The 12,715-nt window shown below is 27.9% G+C and overlaps 1 protein-coding gene and 1 long non-coding RNA gene across 4 annotated transcripts; one reads left to right on the top strand and one right to left on the bottom strand.

Annotated features, from left to right (window-relative positions):
• Positions 1–2,799: 2,799 nt before the first annotated feature.
• Positions 2,800–11,688, bottom strand: LOC113797560 (uncharacterized). 3 transcript variants are annotated; one of them, XM_075823964.1, is made up of 7 exons: positions 11,555–11,688; positions 10,906–11,480; positions 8,440–10,000; positions 8,206–8,353; positions 5,076–8,121; positions 4,467–5,001; positions 2,800–4,387 (listed from the first exon to the last, which is right to left on the bottom strand). In XM_075823964.1, exons 3-7 carry the CDS (start codon positions 9,998–10,000, stop codon positions 4,350–4,352), a joined length of 5,328 nt encoding a protein of 1,775 aa, XP_075680079.1. In that variant the 5' UTR covers positions 10,906–11,480; positions 11,555–11,688; the 3' UTR covers positions 2,800–4,349. The 3 variants fall into 3 exon arrangements, with proteins under 3 accessions (XP_075680079.1, XP_075680080.1, XP_075680078.1); XM_075823965.1 differs by lacking the exon at positions 10,906–11,480 and having other exon boundaries at positions 11,555–11,659; XM_075823963.1 differs by lacking the exons at positions 10,906–11,480; positions 11,555–11,688 and adding an exon at positions 10,085–10,114.
• Positions 11,689–11,709: 21 nt separating this feature from the next.
• LOC142646055 (uncharacterized) lies at positions 11,710–12,297 on the top strand. The gene is made up of 2 exons (XR_012847071.1): positions 11,710–11,850; positions 11,917–12,297. It is a non-coding gene; the product is annotated as an uncharacterized LOC142646055 (long non-coding RNA).
• The last annotated feature ends 418 nt before the right edge of the window (positions 12,298–12,715 follow it).

Genomic DNA, 12,715 nt, shown 5'->3' with positions numbered 1-12,715 from the left:
TCAGATTCATCATCATTAATCTTTTTTCGTTTCTATCTTAATATTCACTACCATTATCATCATCACTAAGGGCTCTGGATAGGATCATCATTGATCATCAACAACAACAACAACAATCCACTAACTACCCCACAAAATGACTGGTGGTACATTTATATAATATCCAGTAAGTAAGGACACCAAACAACCAACAACTCCCTATAGCAGTTTGGAACCCCAGCAAAAAAAAAGATATCCAACATATTAACAACACACAAGCATTTCACACAAGTCATTTGTCATCATATTGTATGATTGTAGAAAATAGAAAACATTTTTTTTTTTTTTGAAACGTCTATCTATCATTTATACATCTTTCATTCACTTTCTCTCTGTGTGTGTATGGTTGGATTCATTCATTCATTTTCATTGAATTCAATTCATTTTTTATTATTTTTTTTTCATTTCATTTCTCTAAGCTTTAGAATATCTATATGTTTCGACATGATCACCATCATCATCATCATCGTATACAACATCCCTAAATATAGCATAGTAGTGAGAGTTAAAAAAAACATTCAGAATGAAATGAAATGAATGGAATGAAATGAATGAAAAAAAAATGAATAATGATACTGTTGTGCCAAAAACATTAATAATAATCATTATCATTATCATTGTGTTGTTCATTTTTTCTTCTTCTTCTTGTTGTTTTCTCTCGGTTATAGCATAGGATTCATTGGCCACCACTATTGGATTGTTAGCGTTTTCGATGATCATGATGATGATCATGATGATGGTGTTTGGCAATGCAAAACAATCGTTCATCATTTTTCCGTTTTTTTTTGTTGTTTTTTAGCATGTTGTCTATGGTTATGTACAAACGACAAAACGATAGACAAATGAATGTTGTTTGTCGCTGATGATGATAACTGTGTATACAAAAAAAAAGAATTAAATCTAAAGAAGATCAGAAGTGTAAAATCTTATCTAACCAGATATTATATTTGATGATAAATGAACCAAACAGCAACCAAAGATTATTCATTGAAGAAATGATAAATTTGGTATAACAACCAAAACCAAACAAACAAGGTTAAAGTTGAAAGTTGAATCCGTTAAATAATTCCTGTAACAATGCTAATGATGATTCAATATGAATAATGTTCTTCTAATAATTCGGACAAATTAATTTAGTTTCGTTTAGTTTGGTTTGGTTGTATATGGAAATCAACAACAGAACCAAAAAAAACAAAACCAAAAACAAACGAGCAAAAAACAAAACAAGAGAAAAAAAAGCTAATTATCATCATCATCATCATCATTAGCATTGAATGTCAAATGTAGAAGAAGGAGGAATATTATTATTATTATTAATTGATATCCAGCTGAATTTTTTTGGTTTGATTTTCTTTTCTTTCTTTAGGTTTTTTTTCTTTTGTTGGTTGGTTGGTTGGTTGGTTGGTGGGGGGATAGTAGAAGAAAATCATTATTATTTGTTCGGAAAATCATGTTAATGTTGTTGTTGTCGTTTGTTTGGTAGTTGACATCGATTAATAATAAATACATATGACATGAACACACACACACACTGAATTCAATGATGGTGTGATTTGTTCGTGTGTGTGTGTGTGTGTGTTGAATAGGAAAGAATTCAAAAAAAAAGGAATATGAATGAACACACCATACATATTGAAAATTTTCTCTATACCATTCGGATACATTTCATTTCAGTTACACATAATTATCATCATTATTGCGGACTAAAAATTTCAATCGATTATCGATTTTTTTTTCTTCTTTTCCTCGGTTTTTTCCATCGAAATTATTAATGAGAGAGAGAAAAAAAAAGCATTATAAAGATATAATTATCGAATCGAATATATTCCATATTTGAATTTTCATTTTTTTTCACTGACTTTTTATGACAAGTGTGTTTCCGCGTTCCAATCATTAGTCATTTGAATTTGTTGTTGTTGGCTGGCTGGCTGGCTGTCGGAAACACACACACACACACACACATTCATCGATATTCTAATCACAATTAATCTATTATCATCAATTCGCTCTCTCTCTCTCCAATCGCTCTTTTAATGGCCATTATAATGATAATGATGGTAATGATGGGTTGATTTCATTTTGATACAACATTTTTTTTTCTCTCATAAAGAAAGAAAATATGGTACTTTCAATTCAACCATTATTATTACGTGCAAATTGATATTTTGATGATGATTCTTTCTGTGGTGGTTTGATTATTTTTTTCCCATTACAAAGTAGTTTTTTTATGACAGTAAAATAATAATAATGAAACAAGATTTAATGTGATAATATCTTTGTCCAAGAATAATGTTATCATTATAGATTATTATGTAATTAAACACAAATTATTATCGTTTTTCGGGGATTTTTTTTGGGTTTTTCTTTCTTTTGACGATATAATTTATGGTTATTTGATTTTTTTTCTTTGGTACTGTCATTGTTATTTGAATCCATAAAACAGAAATCGATCATAATCGGTCTTTCTTTCTTTCTTTCTTTTTGTTTTTTCGTTCAACGAAATTATTCCCCATCAATCAAAAGGAATGATGACCATCATCATCATAATAATCCGCCATAAGAAATTTAAATTTTTTTCAAAAAAAAAAAAATTTTCATACGCCATCTATCGTATGTGATTTCTATTATTAAAAGAGGAAAGAATAAATATTCGAATCTTATGGATGAAATTTTCTGAATCAAAATCTTTTTTTTTTATTATTTCAAAGTTTTTCTTTTTAAAACCAAAAAAATTACAAAAAAATTACAAATACAAAAAAATTAAAATAAAGAAATCTTTTTTTTATTTTTATTTACTTTTCGGTTTTATTATCCGATAAATTTTTTTTTCTTTCCAAACAAAAATGTTGTTGTTGTTGTTTGACAAACATAAATTCGTAACATTTTTTTTCAAAAATTTTTGTTATGTTTTTTATTTGGTTTATTTCTATTTGTGTTATTGATGATGATGATGATGATGGTTGATGCCATAACCAAGCATTTTGGATCAGGTTTTTTTTACTCGATTCATCAGATTCGTTTTTGTTTTCTCGAAGAACAACATACATTATTATGCATCAAGCATCGGTATTTAATGATAATTCTTTTTTGTTGTTGTCGACGGTCATCTTTATCACGATTTAATCAGGGATTGTGTTCATTCGTTTTTTTTGGAAGAAAATTTGTGATGGGCAAGTGTTTGTGTTTGTGTATTCATCGGGTTGAAGCTGTTTTTTCAAATCAAATAAAAATTACAATTCTGGTTGGTTGAGAATTAATGAATGAAACAATATGTGTGTGAGTGTAAAGGGTTAATATTTATAAAGAGAGAGAGAAAGAAAAAAAACAAAATTGGGATTAAAGAATGAGATTCATTTGAGAAAAAAAAATATAAAGATATAGATAAAATATTTAGACAAACTTGATAAATTCAAAAACCAATTTTTTCTGTTTTGTTTTGTGTGTGTTTGTTTGTATGTTTTTCTGGTTGAAATCTTGAATAGAAAAAAAAATTGAAACAGAAAATAGAAAGAAAATGAAAAATAGAAAGAAACAGCAGACAAATCGAATCAAGTGGTAAATCACAATTAGGTAATAATGATGGATGATGATGATGATGTCAATACAAATGATTACTGATGATGATGATGATCAATATATATTTTTTTTTTGAAATAAAATGTATATAGTGTGTTTGTGGGTATGTATATGTAGGGATTGTTGTAACATTCAATAATGATAATTAACCAATAACAATCGATAATTATCAATTTTTTGAGGATAAACAAATAAACATCATCAGAACAATTAAGAAAATGAAATGAATGAAAAATAATAATAATAAAGAGACAATCAAGATAACAAAAGTAAAAATGAATGAGATGAACTGAATTATAATGAGTTATTGATTATTTTTTTTGTTTGCATTAATATATTCTTCACCACCACCATCAAACAAACAATCAGAAAAAAGATTTCAGAGTAAGGTGGACTGAATAATCTCATCAAAGAAATGATAATTAACAAAAGGACAGAAAAACAAAAACAAAAACGGTGGAGAAATATATGATGATGATCATCATCATGATTATAAAAAGATGTTTGTTTGTTTTTTTCATTTCATTTTCAAATAATAATGATGATGATGCTGTGTGGTGGGAAGAAACAACCAAAGCAATATCAGAATAGAAAATGTTTCTCCAAAAACCAATATATTTGAAAATGTTGAATTCAAAATTGATGATCTTGGTGAATCAATTAATCCATCATTTCATCATCACAAGGAAAAAGTATTGACAGAAGAAAAAAAAACTATTTTTCACAATTATCCTTCAGACAGTTTCGGTGTAGACTTTTTTATTAACCCAATCTGTAAGAAAAAAAAAGAGAAAATTATCGTTTGGAAATTAAATTTTTTTGAATAGATGAAAAAACTATCAACTACTTACGAGTATAAATAAAATTAACAAGATTCGTAAAATTATTAACATTAAGCTCGGCAGTATCTTGTAGACAAACATTATATTTGCTTAGACAATTTATGAAACACATCTTTTGTTGTTTGGACTGTTTATCATTAGATTTGTATGATGATGATGAAAATATTTTATCATCCATAATGATGTTTGTGGTTACATTCTTTGGAAGATTTTTCATTGATCGATTTGAATTTTGATTCATATTATCATTGATAGTAAAATTTTTCTTTGAAGCAACAACCACTTCCTGATGCCAATGATTTTCAAGATCATTTACATGTACGGCATTCTTTTTAAAACTTTCAAAATTATTATTTTCATTATTCGATACCGGATGTTGGTCATTTGTTTGCTGTTGATTATCATCATTAACATCAACATCAACATCAATAACATTATTATTATCATTATCAGCTACACATATATTTTCTGATGATTGATTCATCTGTTTTTGCGATTGCTGTTTATCACTTATGTTTAATATTTTGGATTTTTCATCCATAATCTGTGCATTTACAAATAAGAAAAAAAAATTCATACCAATTCATGCTTTAAAATGAATGCATTATTATTACTTACATTATTATTGGCAGTATCGTATTGATAAATTTGTTCATTATATGAATGATTCTGTTGAATTTCATCAAATTCATTTTGTATATCATCAAAAAATCCAAATACAATCTTATCATTAACACCATTACATCGATGATGATTATTATGATTATAAATGGATGAACACTTGTTGTAATTATTGTTATGGGGCGTTTCACCATCACCAACAACAACACTACCACCATCTTTATTATGACATTGATGATCATGATCATGATCATTGATATGATAATGATTAAATTCAAATGAAACATCACCATAAATAATAACCGGTGGTGATTCTGGCATATTTTGATTATTAGTATTATTACTAGTCATCATTGTTGATTGTGGATTCAGTATTCGATTATTATTATTATTATTATTATTATTTTGTTTCATATTTTGACGAATCTCGATAGGCATGATTTTGTTATTTTCTGTGTTTTTGTTGTTATTGTTATTATTATTATTATTATTGGAACTTTGTCTGTCATTCGTCGCCGAGTCATCAATCGCTGTAGTTGTTTTCATATGAATTGTTGTTTTTGGTAAATCATGAACAACGTCATGATATTCATTTTGATCATCACAATCATCATTATCAGCTTCATCATTATTAGTATCAACAGCGCCACTACCAACACTAACACGTGTCTTTGTTGAATCAACTGCTGCTTCTAATTTTTTCGTCTTCATTTTCATCATTTTAGACGCCGTTGTTATTGCTGAAGTAGTCTCTTTATTATTTGTATCCGACGTCATAGTCTTCATATTATTTGGTTGTAGTGGTAATAATCGTTCACCATCAACATCATCATCATCATTATAATTTTTATCATTAGTCATTATGGAACATTGAATGTCGCCACCACCGTTACCATTGGTGATGGTTGTCGGCGCCATAGCTGAATTTTTGTCAATATCAACATCAACAACAACATCATCATCATCATCATCGTTCATTGATACATTTTTGTCGCCGTCATTTTTGTCTTTGTCTTGTCGGCTTTTCGTACTTGTACTATATTCATTACCGGTAGAGGCATTATCATTATCATTTTTTTCATTACTTGTTTCTTCTTGTTGTTGTTGTGTGGCAGTTAATTGAGGAAATTCGATAGCAGTAGCGGATAAAACGGTTGTAGATATTTTTTGATTTTCAACCATTTGTTTTCCTGCTGTTGTTGTTGATGATGATGATGATAATCGTTGAGCTAATTGAGCTTTAACATTCGATGGAGCAACATTGAATGATTTGGCTATTTCAGCATATGAAGGAATTTTCATACCACCATCTGATGTATTATTAGATGATGATATATTCTTGTTCGAATCACCCAATAAATTTAGATGATTATCTGAATTTGCCGAATGAAGTGTTACGGCATTTATATTTGTACTCATTGAATGTGTTGGAGGAAATTCATGATGAATAAATTTACTTGAAGATGGATGATGAATATTCAAATCATTTGATCGAATTGAATCCGATAATTTTTTATCAACATTTGATTCAGATTTATCAATGGCAAACATTGATGATGAAAGACTTTGACTCACCACATCGGTTTGATTTCCAACTTTCGAATTAATATTCATTGTTCCATTATTAATATTCATCGATTGACGATTATGAAGACGATTTCGATTATGTTGATTCCATGTTGTTGATGATGATGAAGATTCACGTTCACTTTCATAACCACGATGAAGATGATTGTTGTTGTTGTTACCCATCATGGTTGTCGTTGTTGTTGATGATGATGTTGATGTGGATGCAGATGAATGTCGATTTAATGTATTCATACGATTATTATTATTAGTGGAAAATGTTTGAGCATTATTCTTGATAAATCCACCACCACTACCAACATATCTAGTATGACCACCAGCAACATTACCACTGTTGTTGTTAGTTTGATTATTTCGAACAGCATTTAAATGTTTTTTACGTTTTAGATATCTATTTTTTGGTGTTACAAAATCTTTTTCACGATCAACCATTTCAGAATCAGATACTGTATAGAATTCATTATCCAAATCAACCAAATCAATTGATGGTTCTTTTGAAATCGATGAGCCAGGTAATAAGCTATTCGATTTTTTCGATCGTGATAATAATCTTGTCAATCGAATCTCTTCATCATCATCATCGTCGTCGTCATCATCTTCATCATTATCATCATCGGTTACATCTTCAAAATCATCTGAACTAGATGCATTTGGAGGTACGGTCGAAGTTGTGGAATTTTGTCTACGTTGTTGATTAGATTTTCTTCGTGTTGATGATGAATTACCGTCACCACTAACACTTTGGCTATCATTATTCTTTTGATTATTATTACGACGAATATCAGTTTTTAATTTTTCAAGTTTTGAATCCGATGTTGAATTGGTCATCATATTCTTTCCTGAACAGCCATCATTATTGCTATTGTCATTATTATTGCTATTATTTTTATCTTGTTGTTGTTGTTGTTTACGTTTCGATTTATTCTTTTTCGATTTATTATTATTATTTGTGCCAACATTAACAGCCACAGCAGCAACCGAAGACAATTCTGGACTAGTATTATTTGAATTACATTTGTTCAATGATGATATATCATCACAACTAACAACAAATGAATTTAATGGTCGTGTTTTATTCATTAATCCTATTTTGACATTATTATTATCATCATCATTTATTATTGTTTGTTGTTGTTGTTGTTGCATGGATGTTGTTGTCAACATTGTTTCATTATTATTCTGTTGTTGTTGTTGTTGTTGATTTTTCTCTTTAACACTAACAATAGTTCCAGTATTGTTTCTTTTCGAATCAAATATATTTACATTGTTACTTAATGTTGATGTTGTTGCTGTCATTGTTGTTGTAGATGATGATGATAATGATAATGATGATGGCAATGAGGAAGATGTATTGTTTATAATCGATTCAAGATATGGTATATCCATAAAACCAATATGTCCTTCTATATCTTGTGAAAATTTTACTTCCTCTTTTTGTTTCTTTTTCTTTTCACGTCTACACAAAAAAAAATAAATAAAGGATAAAAATTTATTGGATAAAATAATTTGTTATTGTTTTATAATTCGATAATTAAATTACCTATTAGCTTTTGTTATTGTGGTAGTAGTAGTGGTCGTATTGTAATTTGAAGAATTATTGCTATTATTCAAATAACTATAACTTGATGGTGGTGATATGGATGTTGTTGAATGATGATGATGCTTATTATTATGATTGATATTTGATCCTAAATAACAAAATAAAATAAATAGATTCGATTCGATTCGAATTAATCATTTCAGTCTATCACCAAAAAAGAAGAAGAAAACTTACCATTATTATCAATCGTTGATGTTGATGCCGGTCGATGATGATTTAAATGATGATGATTATGATGATGAATATGATTATTATTACCGGTAGAAAGCATTGGCATTTCAATAACTCTATCAACACTATTTAAATCCTGATTATTATTATTATTATTATTAAGATTTCGCTGTTTCATCATATCAGCCGCCGTACTATATTCAATAATATTAGCTTTTTGTCGTAGATTTTTCATTTCAACAAACATTCTTTCCGATTTATTATTATTATTATGTTCGAAAGATGAATCATCATCTGATTGATGTTGTTTTGTTGTTGTTTGAATATTATTATTATCACCACCATGTAATAAATTATTTTTATCATTCAATAAAATTGGTTTATATAATGGTGTTATATCATATTGACTATTATTGATACTATTTACAAGTGAATTAATATTATCCAAATGTACAGATGAAAATGTTGTTGAACAAGATGATGATGTTGATGATGATGATGATGATGATTGAATATTATTTGATGATTGTTTCATTATATTTATATCATTATCATTATAATTATTATTATTATTACGTTCATTATAATGATGATCACTATTTAATTGTTGTTGTTGTTGTTGACTAGCATCTGAAAAATCACTCTGATCTTTATTATTATTATTATTATCATTGAATTTTAATAATTCAATATTTTCATCTTCAATCACTTGACTTAAATGACGACGATGATTCAATGTTGAATTCATATCATGATTATTATCGACAAGCTGATTATTTATGGATGGCGATGATGATGATGATGATGAACAGGCATCATCAATAATTTTTTTCGATTGTGATGTTGATGATGGTTTTGTTATTTGTTCATCCATTATAATGATAGTATGATGAGGATGTTGATTACTTCGATCACTATTATCACTTTTTGTAGCTAATGTTGTTGATGAAAAAGGCATCGTTGTTGTTGTTGTTGATAATGAATTGGCACGATTTAATGTTTTACTACTGCTACTATTACTATTACTATTTGACATTGATGACATCGATATTGTTGATTTATTAATCAAATTTGAATCATCATCATTATTATCATTATCATTTTGATCACCACTACCATCATCACTATGTACAATATCATTATTATTATTTAATAATGATGAATTCATTGTTGAACGAAATTCATTATCTTTACTCATTATATTCAATCGATTATTACGAAGTTTTGATGATAATCGTCCACTATTACCACTATCATCTTGATTATTATCATTATTATTATTATTATTATTATTTGATGTTATTGTCGTTGTTGTTGTTGTTGTTATCGTACCGGTCATCAATGAATATGATGTTGTATTATTATTATTTACACGTGCTGAATCTTCAGCATTTAAACGTTGAACAAGTGGACATTTTTCACGTTCAGGAATATTATGATCAGTTAATTGATTTAAAACAAATTCAAATTCTTCAACACTTAATTTTTGTATATCTGCTTTTAGGCTATTACCACCCGTAACACTACCACCACCACCACCACTGTTACCATCACCAGTATCCATCTATTCAATTTAAATGAAACGAAAAAACGAAACAAAAATTAATTTTTGTCATCCGCAAATAAAAAAAAGGTTGAAAAAAATCACCCCAAAAATAATCATTTTTCAAGTATATATTTTGATCTTTAAAAAATTTATTTTGTGAACGAAAAAAAAACGAAAATAATTCATTTCATTTCATTTCACCATACAACAAACTAACATTTCAGTGCAGACTAATAAATTATCAATGTGTGTGTGTGTGTGTGTTTGTTTCACAACCAAAAAATCCATTCAAAAATATTCGGAATAGGAACAAAAAATGACTTTTTTAAGCCAAAAACAAATCTAATGCGAAGATCAAGACTTTATAACTAATATATAAGCTAGTTTTGTTTTTTTTAATGTTCATAAAGCCGACAACGATGATGATGATGAAAAGAAACAAAAAAAAAAAATTGTCCAAAAGACATCAGACAGAACAAAAATAATAATTCCAAATGACAAATTAAGTCCCTTTCAAAATTGTTTTTTTTTGTGTGTGTGAAGAAAATATCTTCACAACAACAAAAAAATGAATGAATGAAATATAGTCAGTCAGTCATGCATTTTGTGTCAAAATGATAAGCTTATAAGAATAACAAGCGAAAAACAAAAAACCTATTACCGTTAAATAATTGATACATTGACTAAATGATGAAATTTTTGTTTTGTTTTGTTTTAAACATCAACCAAAAAAATGACATCCTTCATGGTGAAAAAAGAAAAACATTACATAGAAACTTTATTTTTCATCATCATTATCATCGTTGACAATGGTAAATGTAACCACACACACAATCCAATGATAATGAATGACACCTGTATGTTGAGGGTCATGTTATTAAAGGAATATTAAAGGAACAGAACAGAAGATCAAAAACATTTACCTTTGTTGTTGTTGTTGTTGTTTTGATATTGATATTGATAAGATAAACAAAAAACAAAACACACTTTGTTCACAAATGTACACACGAAAAAAAACAAGAAAAATATCGAAGAAAAACCAATGATTTTTTACAAAAATAAAAATGATCAAAAAATAATAATAATAATTTTGTTTTAAAATTTGAAAAATAAAAAATATGAGGGAACTGAATTGGAGATTGAAAATGGATGAAGAAAGATGAGAAAATATTGATGTTATCTTCGTTGTCAAACAGGTTGATCTTGTTATCTTATGAATGTTTTCATAGATTTTAACAGAAATAAATTAATAAATGTTAATGATTGATTTTGATTATTATCATCCATTGAATCAATCATTTATAGTTGTTTAAAAATAGCTTCATTTTTTTGGTTTGTTTTTTACAAATTCTTTAATTCTTTTAAAAGGCACACTTGTGTGTGTGGGTGTGTTAAAAAATTCGAATTCTAAAAAAAAATTCTCGATATTCATATATAATCGATGGTGATGAACAACTTTCGAATTAATCGAAACAAAAACCCCAACAACAAAACAAATCTATTTTGGATGAAAATGAAAATTAATTTTTTCAATTTTTTCGTTAGAAAATCAAACTAAAGAATAATATTTACCGTTTTTCTATCGATTCATAGTCTGATGATAATGATGATGATGATGAAATGATGTTTGAAGTAAAATTTAAAAAGAAGTTTAAGAAATTGTCAGAATTTGAAAAAAATTCATGCAAGTTTTTTCAATTTAATTCACGTAAAAACACACACACACAATTTACAAGAGCAAAACACAAACAAAGGGGAAAAAAAGTAAATTCCATATGATAAAGTAAACGAGAGAAAAAACAAATTCCGAATAATAATCATCAATATCAAAACGCTACAATATGAATACGGGGGCAGAAATTAAACATGTAAGTAGATTTATTATTGTTGTAGTTGTTGTTGGGATATAATATCATTATCAAATTGCAAAAAAGAAAAAAATCGAATCAATTTTTCTTTTTTGGTTATAAAACACGAAACGATTGAACGAAAACACACCACCAACCAACAACAACAATCAGCAAACACACATCATAATAAATGCTGGTTGTTTGTTTGTTTGTTGGTTTTGGCTGATTGTATGGATGTATTCTTGGGGGATAACGATGATTATGATGATGATGATGATGATGGGCAGAAAAAAAACGAACGATATTCAACAACAACAACAGCAAAACAAAACAAAAAACACAAGGTGTGCATGGTTTGCGATATGCTGCCTCCACAAACATCACATATATATACACACAATATATGCTCATTCATAAAATTTTATAGTCATAATGATAATAACATAAACAATATATCGAATCGAATATATTGAATCCTGTTTCATTGTATATAATGGTTGCTATAGCTATAATGAACATGAACGTTTTTTGTACGTAATTTTTTCTATTGTAGCCAAAGCTTTTTTTGTTATTAATTTGTATATATTCAGCTCTCCCTTTTGCTTTGTATGTGTATATATCTTATTCGCGCTAATGAATTTTGTTTGATGATGATTTTGTTGATGATAATAATGACGGACGGCGTGGTATAATTTGAAGAAATACACATGGATTTAGCTAAACTTATACACTAAAAAAAACGACATACAAGGCGACAATATTGCAATGTGTGTATGTTTGTATCATCAACAAAAAATGATCATGATTATTTTGTTGAAATTTCCTGTGTTTGCGCCTGACAACCGTTGGCGGTGTATATTATTATTATTGGTTAAAACACACA

Source organism: Dermatophagoides pteronyssinus, unplaced genomic scaffold (assembly GCF_027571235.1).
Source record: "Dermatophagoides pteronyssinus isolate colony J.1.1.1.1 unplaced genomic scaffold, Derpt_VIB-CSIC_2022.12 sq0043, whole genome shotgun sequence".
NCBI classification, from domain to species: domain Eukaryota; kingdom Metazoa; phylum Arthropoda; class Arachnida; order Sarcoptiformes; family Pyroglyphidae; genus Dermatophagoides; species Dermatophagoides pteronyssinus.
Note: the sequence above shows the minus strand (reverse complement) of the source record. Positions and strands in the feature narration are given on the sequence as shown.

Excerpts from the sequence above, each read along its gene's own strand:
- LOC113797560 (XM_075823963.1), bottom strand. Across the intron at positions 8,354-8,439 it reads ATCAACGATTGATAATAATG|GATCAAATATCAATCATAAT; the intron begins GTAAGTTTTCTT and ends TTTGTTATTTAG. Across the intron at positions 5,002-5,075 it reads ACGATACTGCCAATAATAAT|ATTATGGATGAAAAATCCAA; the intron begins GTAAGTAATAAT and ends GTAAATGCACAG.